General features: G+C 44.3%; 1 protein-coding gene across 2 annotated transcripts in view; it reads right to left on the bottom strand.

Annotated features, from left to right (window-relative positions):
• Nucleotides 1–21,578, bottom strand: part of USP11 (ubiquitin specific peptidase 11) — a 165,297-nt gene that overhangs the window by 4,988 nt on the left and 138,731 nt on the right. For both annotated transcript variants that reach the window (XM_029611904.1, XM_029611911.1), the window contains exons 16-19: nt 21,487–21,557; nt 20,781–20,893; nt 11,437–11,586; nt 6,553–6,668 (exon numbers count right to left, since the gene is read on the bottom strand). In XM_029611904.1, coding sequence (XP_029467764.1) covers nt 6,553–6,668; nt 11,437–11,586; nt 20,781–20,893; nt 21,487–21,557 — 450 coding nt within the window. The remainder of the gene's footprint in view (nt 1–6,552; nt 6,669–11,436; nt 11,587–20,780; nt 20,894–21,486; nt 21,558–21,578) is intronic.

The raw sequence follows: 21,578 nt of genomic DNA on the forward strand, positions 1-21,578 counted from the left end.
GTCCTTTTGTGGAGGTCGTCGCCCAGGCAGAGAGTCCACGGGCCAGGGTGCTGGACATGGAAAACCCTCCCAATGAAGCCAGGAGCACCCATTCCGTCGTAAAAGTTGTCGGAGGCAGATTGTTGAGCTTTTACGTGGAGTGGGCAAGGATTATCTCGGACAGCTGGGTCTTGGAAGTGGTCTGGGACGGTTACACTCGAGTTTTTGCGCCCGGTGCGGGAGGCTTTTGTGGAGTCTCACGTAGCTTCGCGCGCCAAACACAAGGCAGTGCAGGGGACCATACAACGGCTTCTCGACCTCAGGGCCATTGTTCCAGTTCCCCTAGAGGAACGGGGCAAGGGACGGTATTCGGTGTACTTTGTGGTTCCCAAGAGGGCACCTTTCGTCCCATTCTGGATTTGCAGAAGGTGAACCCGTGTCTTCAAGTCCCCCGTTTTTGCATGGAGACCATGAGGACAGTGGTGGCCACTGTGCGCAAAGGGGAGTTTCTTGCTTCCTTAGACTTCACTGAGGCGTATCTCCACATCCTGATCCGCCAGGATCACCAGCGGTATCTCCGATTCAAGGTTCTGGGTCAACATTTCCAGTTTCAAGCTCTTCCTTTCGGCCTGGCGACGGCTCCATGTACCTTCACCAAGGTCATGGTGGTTGTGGCGGCGTTCCTGCACAAGGAGGGAGTCTCTAGTTCACCCGTATCTATACGACTGGTTGATTCGAGCAAAGTCACGGGAGGACTGCGAGAGACTGGTCCAGAGGGTGATGCTCACCTTGCAGTCGCTCGGCTGGGTCATAAATATCCAGAAGAGTCGCTTGGAGCCCACTCAGTCACTGGTTTACTTGGGAGCGCTTTTCGATACCTCCCAAGGCAAGGTTTTTCTAGCATTGGACCATGTGACGAAGTTGCAAGATCAGGTCAAGGCTCTCCTTCAGAGGAAGGATCAGATGGTTTGGCATCACTTACAAATCCTGGGATCCATAGCCTCCACCTTGGATTTAGTCCTGTGGGCTTTCGCTCATTTCAGCCATTGCAAAGTGCTGTTGTTGTGGTGGAGCCCGGTCAGAACAGTTCCATATACCATTGCCTCTGCTTCCAGAGTCAGTCTGTCGTGGTGGCTTTTACACAGCAACCTGGAACAGGGAGTGGATTTGGATCCGCCGAATTGGGCGGTTATCTCCACAGTCTGTCAGGCTGGGGAGTAGTTTGCCTAAACAAATCCGCTCAAGGTCTTTGGTCCCCAACGGAAAGATCCTGGTCCAACTGTCTCGAGATGAGGACTGACCGATTGGCCCTGCGAGCATTTCTGCCCCTAGTCGAGAACAGAATGGTTAGAGTGTTCTCAGACAATGCAATGATGGTAGCTTACATCAACCGGTAAGGTGGGACAAGGAGTCTCGTGGTGGCACTGGAAACATTACAGATTCCTCTATAGGTCCGCCATCCCATTTCACATTCAATGGTTCAACCATCCCAATTAATTGTCACGCCATAAATCTAGGAGTAACCATAAATACAGATTTATCCATGAAACAACAAATTTCCTCCCTAACAAAGAAATCATTCTATAAATTACAGCTTCTGAAACGTCTTCGTCCTCTTCTTTTCTATCGTGATTTCAGGACTGTCCTTCAATCTCTCATTTTCTCTGGTCTAGACTATTGTAATGCTCTCTATCTAGGTCTATCTGATTCATCAATTCATCCGCTACAACTAGTTCAAAATAGTGCTGCTCGCTTATTATCCGGTACCTCCATTCGCAATCATATTACACCCATCCTACAGTCTCTTCATTGGCTACCCATAAAGTACAGGATAAAATATAAAGTAATCTCAATCATTCACAGTCTAATTAATAATTCCTCATCCACCTGGCTTTGCACCTTACTCCGTATTTACAGACCCACCCGACACTTAAGATCACTTACTCAAAATCTCTTAGACATTCCATCACCACGACAGGCCAGATTAGACATCACCAGGAAAAGAGCTTTTTCAGTAGCAGGACCATCACTCTGGAACTCACTACCCAACCCTCTTCGCTTAATATCAAATCCTCATCATTTCAAAAAAGCTCTAAAAACATTTCTCTTTCAACAAGCATTTAATACTTCCACTAAGCAACCCCCTGATCATAAATGAAGCTTCATCTCCCAAATTTCTCTCATCAGTTACATGTCACTTTAACTTCTCCCTTCCCCTAACTTCCCATCAGTGTTCTTTAAGGATATTACAATTCGTCCCTTCTCGTTCCCCTTTTACCCTCCCTGCCCTCCTTGCTCAAGGCACGCTACCTTTATTTTATTCTAATTTTAATTAATAATTTGTTTTTAGCTAGTTATCATCTAGCTATTTAGTCAAATTTATGTATTTAAGTTTATTTTAGTTATATTTTATTTTTTATTTTATTTTTAACATGTTGTAAACCGTTTTGATAAAATTTTATTTTAAAAAACGGTATATAAATACCTTTAAATAAATAAATAAACAAACAAGGTTTTTGTTCGCTTGGGCGGAATGCCATCTCAAAGGAATCGCCACGTTGCATGTTGCGGGGGTGGAAAATGTTCAGGCAGACTTCCTCAGCAGGCAACAGCTCGATCCGGGGGAATGGGAGCTAGCTCCCAAAGCTTGGAACCTCATTTACGCCAGGTGGGGCATGCCTCAGTTGGAGCTGATGGCAACTGGGGCCAATGCGAAGACAGAGTGCTTTTTCGGTTGTCGTTGAGAGGTGGGCTCGGTAGGATTAGACGCCCTAGTGTGTCCTTGGCTCACAGGAATTCTTCTCTATGCCTTCCCCACCCTGGCCTCTCATCGGTCGGCTTCTCCGACGCATAGACATATATCCAGGCAGCATAGTGCTGGTGCTCCGGTATGGCCCTGTCATCCCTGGTTCAAGGATCTGGTTCGAATAACGCTGGAAGGTCCCCTGCAGCTGGCTCATCATCTGCACCTGCTCCATCAGGGGCCCATATTTTCAGATCGGGAGGATCATTTCTCTCTCGCGGCTTGGCTTTTGAGAGGAGTTGATTGCGATTGAGGGGATATTCAGAGCAGGTCATTTCCACTCTTCTTCAGGCACATCGACCGGCTACTTCTATGGCCTATGTTAGGGTCTGGAAGCTGTTTGAGGCATGGTGCCTCCAGCGCTCCTTGGATCCATTGTCAACGGAGTTTCTCCAGGAGTTGGGATTTCCTTCAACAGGGGTTGGTTAAGGGTTTGGCTTTCAATTCCCTTCGGGTCCAGGTAGAGGCCTTAGGTGCCTTAAGGGGCAGGTTTCATGGTCGGTCGTTGGTGGTTCACCCAGATATTTCATGGTTCCTCACAGGAGTCAAATATTTACACCCTGCTGTCCGCCCGTTATGTCCGGATTGGAGCTTGAACCTGGTGCTTCGTGTGCTTTGCGGAGCCCCCTTTGAGCCTTTACGCAGGGCTCTGATTAAGGATTTGACCTTGAAGACCGTTTTCCTGGTAGCCATTTGATCTGCGCGACGGATTTCAGAGTTGCAGGCTTTGTCATGTTGGGATCCTTTCCTTAGGATATACGATGATAGAGTTTCGCTGCGCATGGTTCCTTCTTTCGTTCCCAAGGTGGTGTCTCTGCCTTTCATGTCAATCAGGCAGTGGATCTGCCAGGATTGCTGCACTGGTCCCGGGATTCCCTTCAGGAGAAGGAGCTTCATCTTTTGGATGTGCGTTGCACTCATTTGCGCTATTTGGAGGTTACCAATGACTTCTGGCGGTCAGACCATCTGTTTGTCTTGTTCGGTGGACCTAAGAAAGGTGACAAGGCTTCTAAGGCGATGATTTCACGCTGGATTAAGGACACTATCTGCACGGCCTACGTTGCTCGAGGGCGTCAGGTCCCCTTGGGTCTGAGAGCTCATTCCACTAGGGCCAGGCCTCCTCCTGGGCTGAGTGTCAGCTTCTGTTGCCTCAGGAAATCCGCAGAGCGGCGGTTTGGTCCCCCCTTCACACTTTCACCAAGCATTATCGTTTGGATATTAGGGCGCAAGATGAATCGTCTTTCGGTGAGAGTATTCTGCGCATGGGTCTTTCGGGTTCCTGCCCAGTGTAGGGTGGCTTGGGTACATCCCACTGGTCTGGACTGATCTGGGTATGTTCAGGAAAGGGAAACTGGTTCTTACCTGCTAATTTTCGTTCCTGTAATACCACAGATCAGTCCAGAGGCCCATCCCCATTTCAGATTCCAAAAGACTGCCTTGAGAAGTGATATTTTCATGAAGAAAGAAATGTGTTCTATTGCAGATGCTCTTGAAGGAGCAGGTTCCGAGGTGGTCTAGTGGTTTTTTGTTTTCTCTGTTACGGGTGAGGGGTTGGCTGTTGTGTATTTGGGTTCCAACCCCCTTCGCCCGTTAGTAAGGTTAGTTGTTTGGGCTTGGGTACAGGCCAATACTGTGGGACTGCAGGTGGCACTCTCGGTTATGTAGCAGTGCCCAAAGATTTTGTTCTCTGACTCCATCTGCTGGTAGGAATGCACAACCCGCTGGTCTGGACTGATCTGTGGTATTACAGGTAAGAACCAATTTTCCTATAGCTAGTAAAGACCCCCAGCTCCCCCAGTCTCTGCTCCTCCTTTCTTTCTATCTGCTGTAATACAGCAAAACCCTTACTTGATTATCCAGTTTACTCCTTGCTTTCCCCATTGCTGATCATCCTGTGTGCTTCTCCCCATGAAGTTCATCATTTTTGTTATCACCACCTTTTTGCTATGAGGCTGTCCCGTGCATCACCACCTTCTCTCTGAAGAAAGGTTTTCTTATGTTATTTTTGTCTACCTGCCCCCCCCCCCCCCAACTTCATATCATGACCCCTTGTGCTACAACTGTGGTAGGCCACCCTGGTGCCGTAAACAGGTCTGGTTTTCAGAATATCTACAATAAATATGAGACACATTTGCATGCACTGCCTCCATTTATGCAAACATGTCTCATACCTATTCATTGTGGATATCCTGAAAACCAGACCTGTTTACGGCACTTGAGGACCAGAGTTGCCTAGCCCTGTTCTAGAACGTCTCTTGCACTGAAAAAAGCTTGCTTGTTATACTATAGTTTATACATTTGGAGGTCTATATTCAGACATACCAGATAGCAAAGTTAGCCAGATAAACTTATTCAGCTAACTCTGGAGGCATATTCAGTAGTTCAGCTGCACAACTGAATACTGCCAGCTATATTAAGTAGTTAGCCGACTAAGCTTAGGACAGCTCTTTGACCTGATTAGACTTAGCTGGTTAAGTTAACCAGCTAACTGAATATCAGAGTTAGCCGGGTAACTTAGCTGGCTTACTCAACTCCTCCCAGGTATGGCCTGGAACATCCCCAACTTATCTGGCTAAATCCTAGCTGCCTAACTTATTAGCTGGCTAGAATTTAGCCAGATAAAGGCTGAATATAGAGGGTAAGCCATTTAGACATAACTTTTCAGTTATCTGTCTAAATGGCTTTTGAATATCGACTGCCACATCCTGTCTCCTCCCTCTTTTCCTCATCTAGAATATACATATTTAGATCTTTAAATCTAACCTCATAGGGCTTTTGGTACAGATTGCACCATTATGGAGACACTCCTCAAGACTATATTTAGTGTGTGCATAGATTATATTACTTTGGAAATATGGCCTTCAAAATTGGATACAATGCTCCAGATGAAATTTCAATAATGATTTGTACAGTGGTGATATCACCTGCACTGTCCCTGTGCACTCTAGTATTTCTCTGGCTCTCATCACTGTCTTGCTGCACCATTTTACAACTATGAGGTCATCAAATATGATCTGCCTCAGATTATTTTCCTGTTCTGTGTTCATCACTGCTTCACAGCAGCCTTCCTGCCCCCTCCCCCAAATCATATACTGTTTCTTTGGGTTTCTTCACCTCCAAATGTATGATTGTACTTTAATCAGTAATCTTAGTGGCCAAACTTTTGATTATACCCCAAGTTTTCTTAGATCACTCCCCATTTCTTCTCCTGGCATGTCCACTCTTGTAAATCTTAGTATCTACAAAAAACCCCACCAAACTTTTCTATAAAACTCTCTACAATATAATTTCTGAAAATATTCAGCTGAACTTGCCCTAGGATTGATTCCTGTGGCAACAGGCTAGTCACCCTCCTCTACTCAGTGTGACCTCTGTTTCCTCTACTCAGTGTGACCTCTGTTTCCTCTACTCAGTGTGACCTCTGTTTCCTCTACTCAGTGTGACCTCTGTTTCCTCTACTCAGTGTGACCTCTGTTTCCTCTACTCAGTGTGACCTCTGTTTCCTCTACTCAGTGTGACCTCTGTTTCCTCTACTCAGTGTGACCTCTGTTGACCAACAGACTATAAACTTTCAGCCATTTTTTTTTTTTTTACCCAGTTTACCCTTAAGACCCAGCCCCAGTTGTCCCAGCTTGTTAATGACACACCTGAACCAGTATCAAATCCTTATTAAGATTTATGGTATACCATATCCAATGCACTCCACTAATCTAATTCTTTGGTCATTCAGTCAAAAAAAATCAGAGACCTCGGGGTCGTGTAATACATACAGTGCCCGTCACGGAGGCCTCCATAGTGATTGGACACTGCAATGAGGTCATATTTATATGGTGTGGGATCCATCTCTTTCCGGGGCTTGATGATATACTTGGAGAAATCTAGGTCCCTGTGAGAGGGAGAGAAAAGACCAAATAGAAAAAGTAATGCTAGGACATAACAGGATTATTACAGTGTACACCAACAAACCTTAAGGGGCTGCCGAACTTTATTCAGGCTGCCTCTGAGAAAGGGGCAATTATATTATGTTCTCCTCACCAATCTGGACATATATTGCTCCTTTTGGGACCAAGACCAACTAGAACACATAAGAGTTGTTTTTCTCCGCTGAATCAAGATCATAATCTCACCCTCCTGTTTTTAGAAGGGTAATAGAATGCCAGCAGATAAAGACCACAAGTCTCATCTAGTTTGCCTATTTTCCTTTCCTACTGTAATACCAGACTGCTTGATCAAGGGCTTTAGCTTCACTTTTGTGCAATTAAGAATCCTGGGTGCCTATCTTATGCTATCTTAAACGCCAATACTATTTGTGCTTTCACCAGTTGCCCCGGGAGGCTATACCATGCATCCATCACCTTGTGAAGAAATATTTCCTTTAATTACTCCCTACCTCGTCCTTTTCAGCCTTATACTATGACCTCGTGTTTCAGAATTCCCTTCTGAAAAATGTTTCTTGTGCATTTATACCTTTGTTTGCCATTAAGCTGGCTCTGCTGCTGCGGAAGACTCGGTGCAGGGAAAAGGGCTGTTTTTTTTCTTGTAAAATCAAAACTTTATTGCCCTTACAGCAACAAACATTGCCAGAGCGGCTAGCTGCAGCCTTGTCCCAAAGATCAGCAGATGACTGGGAAAAGACTGCAGGAAGCAGGATAACCAGGGTGACTACTGGGAAGCCATACTACCTTTTTGAGTCAGACTGTGAATCTGCAAGCACAAGAGCCTAACAAGGAAGGGGGCACCAAAAGCAGCCCTTGTCCTGAGTGTTTTGTTCAGCAACCACCCTGAGGACAACACTCCTAAACAGAAAGTAATGTAAAAGCATAACCTGTGGCTGGTGGTCTATTATACTCTCTGGTTTTCAGTGGTTAACACAACCTCAGGAAGGGTGGATAAATGAGCTAAAATTTCCCTCCTGAACATGTTTGCAAGGATACTAAGACTTTATGTACAATGCAATCTACCTCGTAGCAACAGCTATAGCTATGGGAGTAATTGTCACAAGAAATATTTATTTATTATTTATTTAGAATTTCTTCTATACCGATAGCAGTTTGCACATCATATCGGTTTACATATAACTGGGAACATTTAGGCAGAGCCCTTACATGGAACAGTAACAACTATATGAGGCAAGGAACAGTAAAATAACTATAAGTTAAGTTTGACGAACTATGTGTTACATATCAAGCAAAAGAACTAAAGTGCTAGATAAAGTGAACTATAATACAAGAGGTACAGCAATTCTTGGTCATTCCAGAGCGACACTAGTGGATCAATTACAAGGAGGTAAGAAAAACGTCTGAGCTGAAAAGTTGGTTAAATAAGGATCAAGAGGAGAGGATCAAGGGTGGAGCTCACTGAAAGTACAATAAACACAATTCTGTGCAAGAGGAGCGCGAGAACAAAGGTTCATCAGAGGAAGGAGGGGCACAAGGAGAGGAACGTTAGAGGACGAGGTGTTAAATGCTGTAAAATTAGGAAAAAGTAGTGGACAGCGAAAAGATGAATGGAGAAGGGAAAGGTAAATAATACTAAGGAATAAATAAATATATGGAATAAATAATGGTTGATGAACTTTCACTCAAACAGATACTGCCTGGATTTTCCATTTGAAGGAGGCTCCTTCTTTGGTCAAAGTCTATAGAACATAGTCAAAGAACTGGCAGACAAAGTGAAATTTAGTCTTATCTGTTAATTTCCTTTCCTTGATTCCTTCTAGACTAGTCCAGAAATCTGTGTTTATGTTTTTCTGCCAGCAGATGGAGAACCAAACTTTTTCAGTATCAACTATAAAGGTGCAGCTTGGGAACTTGCCAGTAACTATGTCAAATCAATGGGGTGGAGAACCCTCTTCTGACCAAACTATGAAAAAGTTAAAAAAAACCAAACAAAAAACTATTAAAGTCTGAAAACAGGAGGAGACCCTGCAACTGTAACCCCCCTCTACAAATTCCAAAAATGAATAGAAAAGAAAGTCATAAAGTGACATCCAAGGAGCTCTTATACAAGAATACGTGAAAATGCAGTCTCTGACTTCCCAGGAAGGTCCTGGACTTATCTATCAGGGATTTAAGGAAAGGAAATTAACAGGTAAGACTAAATTTCTCCTTCCTTATCCTACTAGACCAGTCCAGATGCATGGGAAATACCCAAGCACACATTCAACATGGGTGAGGAGACAAGGCTGCTCTGAGAAAGCCTGTCCCAATAGCTGCAACTCCTTGGCTTATACATCTAAACTGACAGATAAATGTAAGGAAGACCACCATGGAGAAAATCCAGTATTGTCATTCTTCATCTTCCTGGCATCACACTAAAAGCTAGTTTTCTAACTCAAAAGCCTATTCCCTGTGAAGAACACTGCAACCTGGCCTTAATATTCTGGCCTTGCAGAAGTGATCACATCTCCTAGAACCTGGGAAGTCAATCAGATCCTATCTCCAGAATATATTGGCTTGGCTCCCAACAGATCAATGACTAACTTTCCAAGATTCTCCCCAACAATAATATTCTTTTATAAGCAACTCATTGAGCTAGTCCTAAACACTGAATCTGTTGCCTAGGTACTCAGTCCGAACAGCCTTCATGGTGTAAATGCTGACTGCAGTGAATGAGAATAACTTCAGGAAAGTCATATGTTGCATCCATAACTCCAAGTAGATCAGCTCTGGACTCAATGGAATTATTTCAACCAGCACAATAGTAGCCAAGCCACATGTTCCCCCATAAGGGGGCTGAGCAACCTTTAAAAGAGAGACCATCTTTGTCCTTCAAATCTTTAATGGCCATTCCCTGTACGTACCAGGATCAATCCAGACCACTGGGTTATTTATGTCTCCCTTCCAGCAGATGGAGTCAGAGAAAAAAAGTGAAAGGCACCCCCTCGTAACTTGGAGTGCCACCTGTGATCCTTCAGTATTTCTCTGACTCCAGCAGATGAGGGTGACAGAACCTGCACCGGTTCTCCCGCGACGATCTTTGTCCGTGTTGCCTCCCCCGGTGGTGAAGGACCGTTGGGGAGTAGCTCCAGGACAATTGTAGAGCACTTTCATGGTGCAGGCCGAAAATTGCGGCCATGCTGGGCTCGAGCAGCCCCGTCACCGTCGAGTGCGGGAATGGCGGCCATTTTGCCTGCACCACAATCTCCTGTGCTGTTGGATGCAGGGGGAGGGGAGGCTCCTCCTCCGCTTTTCCCACCAAGCCTGAGTCCTGTTAGGCCTCAGATTCAGGTGCCCACCTCCTCCAGAGTCCAGGAGGGGGGGGGCCCTTAAAGGGCCAGCATTCTTTTTCATCGAAATTTGTTCTTTTAATGCATAAAGCATTTTTGGAAGCTGAGGCAGAGTTGCAGGCTGGAGAGCCCCCTTCAGCGAAGGTTGCTCGTCTCTCGGGAGGTGTTGGATGCCCCTAGGCGGCGGCCAGGCCGGACACCTTTGGACCCCTAGCTTCCGTTTCGGCCCCCGTTACCTGGCAAGTACTCAAACATTAGATAAATCACAAACTACTATTGCTTATTAATTACCATACTAGCAGTTTATGGATTTTTCCTCTAGGAACTTATCCAAACCTTTTTAAAACCCAGTTACACTAACTGCTGTAACCACATCCTATTGTAATGAATTCCAGAGCTTAACTATGCGTTGAATGGAAAATAATTTTCTTTGATTTGTTTTAAATGAGCTACTTGCTAACTTCATGGAGTGCCCCCTGGACCTTCTATTATGTGAGAAAATAAATAACTGATTTACATTCCTTTCATGATTTTGTAGACTTCTATCAAATCCCCCCTCAGCCGTCTCTTCTCCAAACTGAACAACCCTAACTTCTTTAGCCTTTCCTCATAGGGCAGCTGTTCCATGCCCCTTATTTTGGTCACCCTTCTCTGCACTTTCTCCAGATCTACAAGGTATAAACTTGGTTCACTGTAAATGATTTTAAAGCACTACCAGACTAACAAGTGAGCTTCCACAGACACAGCCTTCAGAAGACTGGTGGTACAGGCCACAATGCTGTCTTCCCATTACGGTACAGCTATAGTAGGGGTGCAAACCTTTAATTAGTTGAAGAGCTGCATTACACAGGACCAATCGATTGCAGGGTCCAAACTGCATCCTGAGGGGAGAATAGCATGGTTGTCCTCTGATGTTGTGTGGACCTGCTGACGATGCAGCCAGGCAGAAAATTCCAAAGCAGGAACGAGCATGAGCAGAACAAAAACTCAGTTCTCAGCTGCTTGGGGGTGGGGGGAGGCGGGGGGGGGGGAAGCGGAAGAGGTTTTGCTGTGGGCTGGAGGTTCCTCAGCCCTGAGCTGCAGTATATCCCTCACCTACATATTAATGGGGAGAATGTTACAGAATGGGAATTTTGGTTTACCTATCAATTCTTGTTATATTAATTCCCCAAATCAGTCTGGATCAACTCATCCTACAATTCTGAGTAATCTTATTTCTTCTGCTGTTTTCTGAACATTGCTGGGGAGCCAGATTTGGGGGGGGGGGGGGTTTAGTTTCAAATTCTAAGGAAATATTCATTTGGAGGGAGAGAATGATTTTCATTTGGAAGAGGAAACTACAACTCTCACAAGAGACTTCTGATCAGTCACAACCCTAAAGGAAACTCTGAGAAATGGGCTAGTTTTTGTTACGCATCAATCTTACCTAGTTGGAAACTCCACAAGAGTATCTAGTTTCTCACGAGAGAACTTGGTGTATGAGAAGCGTTTGAGGTGGATGATGAGGACTTCAGGCAATGACCACAAATCCAGCTTTTTGGTTGCCCGCTGGTGCTTCTTACAGGTGGGACAGTACCTGAACAGATAAAGGTGACGAGTGTTCAGAACATAAATGTGCAACATCATGGCAAATTAAACACCTCAAGGCTCATTTAGTCTGCCCATTTTTGCCTTCCAACTGCAATACTGCAGACTCTACTTCATCACCTGTAATACACTTGCTTTCCCACTGCTGAAGATCCTCTGTGCTTATTTCCAGGCTTTCTTGAATTCCAATACTATTTTTACCTCCATCTCAACTGGAAGGCTATTCCATGGATCCACCATCCTTTCTATGAAGAAATATTTCCTTATGTTACTCTTGAGTCTAGCTGGATTTAGCCTTATTTTCTTGAACTAGATAGATTTACAGAAATCCCTCTGCAGTGGTTAAAGTGAATGGCCTTTTAGCGCTTGTTTTTAGTCTGAGGAGAGGTACTCCATTCCCTCTTCTATTTGGCTTGCTGTAACTAAGCAAATTAGACATCACCCTGAAATAGGGTGATGTCTAATTAGGGAGGAGGAATAGCCTAGTGGGAGCAACATGTCAATTTCACTGGCCACCTCCTGCCACCCCCCCCCACCACCCCCTGTCCTCTAGTATAATGCCTGATATAGTAGGACCTGAATTTTTTGCTTAGGAACCTCTTTTATGCCATGGACAAATGTAGGCCACTCTTCTCATATAGCATTTTACCAGTCCTCATGTGCTGCAATCACCAGTGACAGAGACTACTGGAAGCAGGCTAGGACCACACTTCCTTGTGACCTTGGGCAAGTCACTTTACCCTCCTTTGCCTCAGGTACAAAACTTAGATTGTAAGCCCTCTGGGGATAGAGAAATACCTACAGTACCTGAATGTAAACCGGTGTGATATCTCAGATCGAATGTCGGTATATAAAAATAATAAATAAATAAATAAGGGGAGCAATGGGGAGGACAGGACACAAAAATCACATTATTTGTGCATAGTTTCTATCTTTGCACATTGACCCCTCCCCCACCACCACCCAGATCCCCCTAATGACCTTCATATCAGTGAAGCCACTTCTGCATATTATAGATTGATAGGATGCTGGGAGAGATGGACTTCGACAAGACAGATGTGCTGATAATTCATGAAAGTGCAGGAGGTAAGGGACCCAACACCACCACTCTGGCCTCTCAAATGGGACCAATTATCCAAAGAATTTAGTGCAGCTTTTTGATAAGTCTTACCCTCCTCCAAAGAAAAAGCAAAACCTGTGAACTTTTCCTTGTACTTTGCTTTGAGTACATTTTTTTGTAGAAAAGTATGAGATTAGATTACATCCTGGCAGCCATATTTCTTGATTAGGAAGAATTGCTGCAATTAAAAATGAATGTTTTATGTACAGAGTATATTTTGTTTTTATTGTAATCCACCTAATATTATTGATTGTGCTGGATAGAAATATTTTAAATAAATACACAAATAAATGTATTATGTAATCAATTTTTTGTTTGATGTTTTAGAAGTCAGCTTTGATAAGGTATTTAAAAACCTCACTAGGGCTATTGAGAAAGTCATTGAGAAGGTCAAGTAAGAAACACAGGGTGGCTTAAAGAATTCTAGCTAAGAAAAAAAGATGGGAGAGGAAAAATGGTTACTCTTGTCTGATTTTAAGTTATATTACCACACATGCCAGCTATAAAGGGATGGTTGATTAGTTCTAGGCCAAAGCTGAGAAATTTGGGACTCAATCAGAAGAGTCCAGTGTGGGTGAGAGCAGAGGGGGAAAATCTGGCTGTGGCAAAGGTCCATAGGTTGAGTTACACATGAAGTCAACACAAATGTCAGTATATAAAAAGTGAATAAATAAAATAAAAAAAAATCCTGTTCAGCATATGATGAGTTTGGGAGGAGGACATCCTAATCAGTTCTGACTCACCTCAATAATGGCACAGTGGTAAAGGAAATGAGATCAGGCACAGGGGTTGAGAGACTGGGACAGGTAATTTCGTAATGGTGCCTTTTGAAATAGTTGACTATAAGGACGAGAAGTGCAGCAACAGTGCCAGGTCCAGTCCTTAAGGGGGCAATTTTCAAAACTATGTGTTTTGATGCAAAGCCGAGGGTTTACTTGCAGATTTTGTATCGGTTCTCAAAGGGAAAGTATACATGAACTTTCCTTTTGAAAACTGCCCAAGAAAGAGTATCTACAAACATTTGCATCTGCTTTTTCAGTGGGTATTTTACCAGCACACACACACACACACTTAGTTTTGAAAATACAAAACTGCATGCATTGTTGCAAACCCCACCCTAGGAATGGCTCTGCCATATGCAGGTAAAAGAATGCATGTTGCAGAACACATACTTTTACCAATATTTTCAAATAGCCCTTTTATCCATGTAAGCAGCTCCACGCCCGGCAAATTCCATTCCTGTTCGACTAACGTCTGAACGGAATCATGGTACGGAAAACCCGAGGAAGGACGCCTGGTGCTTTGTAAAACCGGATCTGCAGCATCCTTACGCGCTTCCGCAATTGGAGACTGGAGACCCAGTTCCTCCAGAACCTGAGGAAGAAGTGGCGCCAACTCATCTTTACGGAATAGCCGGAGAATCTTGGGGTCATCCCCCTCTGCCAGCGGTCCGGAATCCAGGTCGTTATCCCCAAAGTCAGTGTCTGCCCTGCCCGAACCATCGGGGTTGTCCTGTGGCGCCTCTGTGGGAATACGCAGCCCTCGAGCGGGCGTAGCTCCTGCCTGCGAGGACCCCTGCATGCCCTGACCTGGGGCCGAAGGGATCCTCCCTGGGATAAACCAGGCTCCAAGAGTAAAGGTGGGGGGGGGGGGTGTAGCTGATCTCCTAAGCCAGACCCACCCCCCTCATATTGCGCCAAAAAAGCTTTGTGCATTAAAAGTCCGCCCATTGTCGGGCACAGGCAAAAGGGCCCCTTCCCCGGGCCCTACTGGGACTCCATGTCCCTCTACAGGACCTGGGAGCACTGGTAAAAATACTGGGGGGGAATCCCCCAGTGTCTGAGTTGCCGGAGATTCGAGCCCCGAGGGACTCAAAATGGCCACCGTTCCCGCAGTTTCCCCAGTGGGATGCCTCGCGGTCGCTGCCGGACCCGACGCAATTGGAAAAGGCTGAGACAGGCACCTCCGACGTTTAGCCGGCCTGGGGAGTTCAGAGGGACCCTCTCCCCTGGAAACGCAGGCCGCGCAAAGGCCGCGGCGACTTAGGCGCGCCGGGGTGGACCCGCAAGCGCGACAAGCCACCCCCCTTTACCATTGCGGCGCCGATGATTTGAATCAAAACCAGCAGAAAAACAAAAATAAACTAAGAAAAACCGACGAAACCGTGCCGGGGGGGGGGGGGGGGGGGGGGGGGCTTGGAGGAGAGACTCGACACAGCTGTTCCTGCTTACCGGATCCTTAACTTTTTTTTTTTTTTAAACTTTACTGCTCTAACAGCAGTCTCACTGTAAAATTCCTCTCCTGCGCTGAAGAGAGCTGTCCAGCTCAATTCAGCAATTTAACGAAGAGAAAAAAGTGAGAAAACGAATTTGTGAGCCAACACTTGCCAGGGAGGGATCCGGACCACCGGATGTGCGCCTCACGGTTACGGGATGGGGGCGTACAAAAGGGTCACTGACCCCCAGCCCCCCACCTCAACCAGATAGGGTAGGGGTTCCTTACCAGCAACCCCGACTCCCTGGGAGGAAGGTTCAAAATTTAAAAGAAAAAACAACCAAAAAATCCTAAAACAAAACTGCAGGGTTCAAGCATCAGTCCTGCCCTGCTGGGAGACAGAGAAATACTGAGAAACTGCAGGGGGCATCAGCATAGTTAAAGCAGAGGCAGTTTTACTTTCTCTGTCTCCACCTGCTGGCAGGGATGTATGAACCCAGGAGTCTGGACTGATCCGGTACGTACAGGGAATGGCTCTGCCATATGCAGGTAAAAGAATGCATGTTGCGGAATGCATACTTTTGCCAATATTTTCAAATAGCCCCTTTATCCATGAAAGTAGCCAATGACATGGGTAAAAGGCTTTTGAAAATTACTCTCTAAATATTGCAAGTTAACGGTATAGAGAAAAGAGAGCTTTTCAGTATTTTGAAATAATCTGTATGGTAAAGGTGAGGCCAAAGAGCTTGATCACACTGAGTTACCTGTTACAAGTGAAGTGAGGTGATTGTGTGCTACAGTGCTAAACGGTTAGTTTTTATATTTAAGGTATTTTGATATATTTTATGTATTGAATTATGATGTATAATTTACTATATACTGTATTTTTGTTTCAAACTTTTTGAGTTTTCTTTTTCAACCATAATAACAAAGTGGCTGACACTGGTGTTTTTTGCACAGAGTCAACCATACAGTAACAGATAAAATAGAATAGTACACCGTAACAATTAAGAACCCCCCGAACATCACTCCTCCCCTGCGTTTACCAGAAGTGGTAGAAAACAAAAGCATCTCCCGCTTGGGTATACAATAATCATTCAGTATCTGACTTTTTGTCCTTGGTGGAAAGGACTGCAAATAGTTATCCCATGTCAACAAAAAGGTTCTGCACAGTTTCTGCTAATCCAGAGTTTCCATATATTTCTCATTGATGCACATAGTGTGTATCTGGTTCTGTAAGTAGGTCAAGCTGGGGGAGGGGGGGTTTTCCCAAGACAATACTGTATTTTTTTTATACATGTTTCACTATATAGTAAGTATGGGTTTGCCTGAAGAGAGGTATGGCCCAAACAAATTAAAATTTGAATCACTGGGAGAAGGATGTAGGCAGAGAAAACCTTAAAATTATCTAGAGAAATCCAAAGGACTTTGCATTAGTGCATGAATACAAGAAATGGGATACAAATTATTACACAGATGGTACCTTGTGCTAATCGAGCTGTATTAAAATGAAATCCAGTAAAATAGGTGCTGGAGGAAGTGTGGAGAACACTTTTACATGTTTTGTGGATTTGTCCAGTTATTTAAAAAAAAACCCAAACCAAAACAGGAGTGAAGTCTTAATGTGTGACAAAACAGTGCATTTTCCTATGGATCTACTGTTTGCCTATTAGGAGTGCCTGTGCCAGATGGATATGCTATGGGCAGGAGAATCTTGCTTATTTCACATTTGACGACTGCATCTAGAAGAACAGTAGCTAAGTACTAAAGAAGCCTGACCAGACCAACAACTAAATCCTGATTGAATTATTTCTGGCATGCCTTAGAAACAAAGGAATTACCATTTAAGTGTAAAGAGCAGTAATTTGGTGATGAATATGTATGGTGCCTTTTTCTGCAATATATTAATGAAAGCCCTCGTTTGGAAATACAAGCTGGAGTTTGCTTTCTGCTTCAGTGGCAGTTTTGCCGATCCTCTTCTTGGTTTCCTCGATAGGACTGAGAATGATGAAATCAGTGAATGACCAGTTGCAGGCATATTTTGGCCTAATATTTTCAGTTTTTCCTTTCTAACAATTTACTTCTTACAGGACCAAAGCAGTTGCATACCTGTAATAGGTTTTCTCTAAGGACAGCAGTATATCAGTCCTCACACCTGGGTGACATCACCCGATTGAACCCTTTGATCTCAAAGAATCTAGAGCATTCGGCATGCTCTACTGAGCATGTGCAGCTGTAGTTATTTCCCTGCCCCCCTAGGCAGAGCCCCTCAAACCATGGTATAACTAATACTTGGAGAGCCAACTTATAGGGAAGATGGGCAGGTTTTGTGAGGCCTGACATCCTGCTATTCTTGGAGAATACCTGTTACAGGTAAGCAACTCTGGACAAGCAGGACAGTAGTCCTCGTACATGGGTGAATCCCTAGCTACAGGCTGAAGGCACCACCTTTCTTCCTTTTGTGAGGCAGCCGACCCAAAAAGGGGTCTAGAAGGGAAAAAGATTTGGGTTCTACACAAAAGAGACCCATAAGACAGACTGAGCAACAATACTCGATGTACAGCATTGTAGCCTAAGGCAGGGTAGTAATGTGAACTCAAATTAAAAAGCACACTTGCCTCTCAGAAAATATAAGCAGGGTTTCCCAATAGTGGATCCTGACAATGACCAGTGTGCCTAAATCCCTCCGAGTACAGGAAGGGGCACAAAAACCCAACCTTGAGAAGAACTCTTAGATGAAGGCTACATAGTTTACTTCGGTGGTCCAAGAAACCAAAATGCAATCTGGACTTAGAAAGCCCTCCAGAAAGGAAAAACTGCAGTGCACTAGGTATTCAGAAGAGGTTTTCAGGGGTGATGAGTCAGACGAACTGAACGAAATCACTGTCAACCTGGAAGATGTAGTAGGCCAGATTGACAAACTAAAGAGTAGCAAGTCACCTGGACCGGATGGTATGCATCCCAGGGTACTAAAGGAACTCAAAAATGAAATTTCTGACCTATTAGTTAAAATTTGTAACCTATCATTAAAATCATCCATTGTACCTGAAGACTGGAGGGTGGCCAATGTAACCCCAATATTTAAAAAAGGCTCCAGGGGTGATCCGGGTAAATATAGACCAGTGAGCCTAACTTCAGTGCCGGGAAAAATAGTGGAAACTATCCTCAAGATCAAAATTGTAGAGCATATAGAAAGACATGATTTAATGGGACACAGTCAACATGGATTTACCCAAGGGAAGTCTTGCCTAACAAACCTGCTTCATTTTTTTGAAGGGGTTAATAAACATGTGGATAAAGGTGAACCGGTAGATGTAGTCTATTTGGATTTTCAGAAGGCGTTTGACAAAGTCCCTCATGAGAGGCTTCTACGAAAACTAAAAAGTCATGGGATAGGAGGCGATGTCCTTTCGTGGATTACAAACTGGTTAAAAGACAGGAAACAGAGAGTAGGACTAAATGGTCAATTTTCTCAGTGGAAAAGGGTAAACAGTGGAGTGCCTCAGGGATCTGTACTTGGACCGGTGCTTTTCAATATATATATCAATGATCTGGAAAGGAATACGATGAGTGACGTTATCAAATTTGCAGATGATACAAAATTATTCAGAGTAGTTAAATCACAAGCAGACTGTGATACATTACAGGAGGACCTTGCAAGACTGGAAGATTGGGCATCCAAATGGCAGATGAAATTTAATGTGGACAAGTGCAAGGTGTTGCATATAGGGAAAAATAACCCTAGCTGTAGTTACACGATGTTAGGTTCCATATTAGGAGCTACCACCCAAGAAAGAGATCTAGGCGTCATAGTAGATAATACATTGAAATCGTCAGCTCAGTGTGCTGCAGCAGTCAAAAAAGCAAATAAAATGTTAGGAATTATTAGGAAGGGAATGGTTAATAAAACGGAAAATGTCATAATGCCTCTATATCGCTCCATGGTGAGACCACACCTTGAATACTGTGTACAATTCTGGTCGCCGTATCTCAAAAAAGATATAGTTGCAATGGAGAAGGTACAGAGAAGGGCAACCAAAATGATAAAGGGGATGGAACAGCTCCCCTATGAGGAAAGGCTGAAGAGGTTAGGGCTGTTCAGCTTGGAGAAGAGAAGGCTGAGGGGGGATATCATAGAGGTCTTTAAGATCATGAGAGGTCTTGAACGAGTAGATGTGACTCGGTTATTTACACTTTCGAATAATAGAAGGACTAGGGGGCATTCCATGAAGTTAGCAAGTAGCACATTTAAGACTAATCGGAGAAAATTCTTTTTCACTCAACGCACAATAAATCTCTGGAATTTGTTGCCAGAGGATGTGGTTAGTGCAGTTAGTGTAGCTGGGTTCAAAAAAGGTTTGGATAAGTTCTTGGAAGAGAAGTCCATTAACTGCTATTAATCAAGTTTACTTAGGGAATAGTCACTGCTATTAATTGCATCAGTAGCATGGGATCTTCTAGGTGTTTGGGTAATTGCCAGGTTCTTGTGGCCTGGTTTGGCCTCTGTTGGAAACAGGATGCTGGGCTTGATGGACCCTTGGTCTGACCCAGCATGGCAATTTCTTATGTTCTTATGTTCTTATTTGATCCTAACACCAAAATTGGCCAATAGCCTCATCGGGCTTAGAATACCAAGCAAATGCTTGGAAGAATAGCCGAAAAAAACAGCAGGATCTGTGGCAGACCCCACCTGCCGATACAAGAAGAAATTCTGACCTTCTAGGTCAGATGGCTTGGAACCAGGAGTGCCAAGGAATGAAAGGGCTACCCATCTAATGGGATCATCAATCCAAGATCCCGACTGCACCCTGGAAGCTTCCTCCCTGAAGGGGGTTTTCGAACATAAGCTAATATGGGAGGGACTTAAATGGCCTACCCCCCCTCCCACGTGGAGGGGAAGACTCCTGACACTATTTGCCCTGGAATCCACCCCAATGGCGGAAAGACCAGGAATGCGGTCTTAGACAAAACATGCCACCAAACTGGTGATTAAAGTGCAGAACATGTTATGCTGACTAACCTGAAACACGCACTAGAGGGAAACTAGAACAGTAGTATCCCAGCGCCAAATCCCCGCTCTATAAGTGTGATGCCTTACACTTGTGTAATGGTACCCTGTCCTTCCAACGGAGGCACGAATGCACTCCAAAATGCAGTGCCTGTGGGTATAGCCCATGCCATAGCCTGGCTGATGGCTGCACCTGTGAAAAAGCGATTAAAAGTGTGTGATCACACCCCACGCATTGGTGCCATTTAGCATCTATGATGCATGATATGAGGGTGCTATGAAACAAATGACCTCAACAGGGCTACCTCCTTAACCCTGGGCTCTATCAGGACCTCCCAAAGGATAGTCAACCAGAAGCCCTCCAAACACTGCACCAATCCAGATATGTCTGCACCTGCTGGAAACAGCAATACGGACAAGATTTACTACTGCACCAGATCATGTACTGCGAGTGATGTGATATGGAAAATGTTCTCTATCACCACATGCTGGCAGGGAGTCATAACCCACTTTTCTGGACTGGCATGTCAGGATAAGGAATTTCAACTATACAGAATAATGAGGTGTACAGTTTGGAAAGCTGAATAAGCCTTTTTACAACTGTACAATTGTAAAATAAATAAAAGTAAAAACAAAACCAACCAGGGGATAACAACCCTGGCATAACTATCCAGGTCTACCACCCTACCTACTATCATTCAATATTTATAATGGGCTATCAGTGTACACAAACCAACGTACAATGACAACTAAAGAAGCAAACTGTACAACTTCTAGATCAATTGCAAGATATGGCCATGCAGCCAACTTACAAAAGGCTGGGGACATGCAGAGTACTCACCAAGGGTTCTCCTCCTCTAAAGTTTCCACAGTGGTAAAAAGGTCGATACACTTCTCTAGTTTCACAGGGTTCTTCTTCAACATATAACTCATGCTATCGTTTTTTACATATCTCTGCAAGATGAGTGACAATATACTGAAATATCTCTATTGGTACCCACAGATCTCTTACAGTATCACTAGCCATCTAACATTCATTGGTCTTGCTTCATATCATTCTCATCAACATTGAACACTTAGGGGTGACTCACATTATCACCACCAAACACTCACATGTTTCTCAATATAATCTTCAGGGAATTGAATCAGACAGCAACCAACAAGTGTTCTGACTTTGACGGTCTGGGAAACTGAGAAGTATGGGGGTGACCTTTATTGCATGGCAGATGCTATCCTAAGCTTGCTGGGCAGACTAGATGGACCACTTGGTCCTTTTCTACCATCACTTCTATGTTTCAAACTTATGAGTCTTTCACAATATCATCACCAGCTACATCTGTGGATATCTCTCAATATCAGTACTATCAACATTCAACACTCTTTCGGTCCCTTAAAATATTAGCAATCCAACACATCATCTTTGGTCCTTTACACTATCACCATTTATGGTCTCCCACAATAAATTCACACCACTAACACCCAATGAGTGGCAGATCCACCACTGTACAAAACATCAGATAGCACAGGAGATCCACTGCAGCACTCACCTCTGCCTCCACTTCATCATAGTACAGTTTTTTCATCTCTGGGTCCCAGTCCAGAGCAATGTACGGCTGAGCTGGGGAAAGTGCACAAACAG

This window comes from Rhinatrema bivittatum, chromosome 1 (genome assembly GCF_901001135.1).
Source record: "Rhinatrema bivittatum chromosome 1, aRhiBiv1.1, whole genome shotgun sequence".
Taxonomy (NCBI): domain Eukaryota; kingdom Metazoa; phylum Chordata; class Amphibia; order Gymnophiona; family Rhinatrematidae; genus Rhinatrema; species Rhinatrema bivittatum.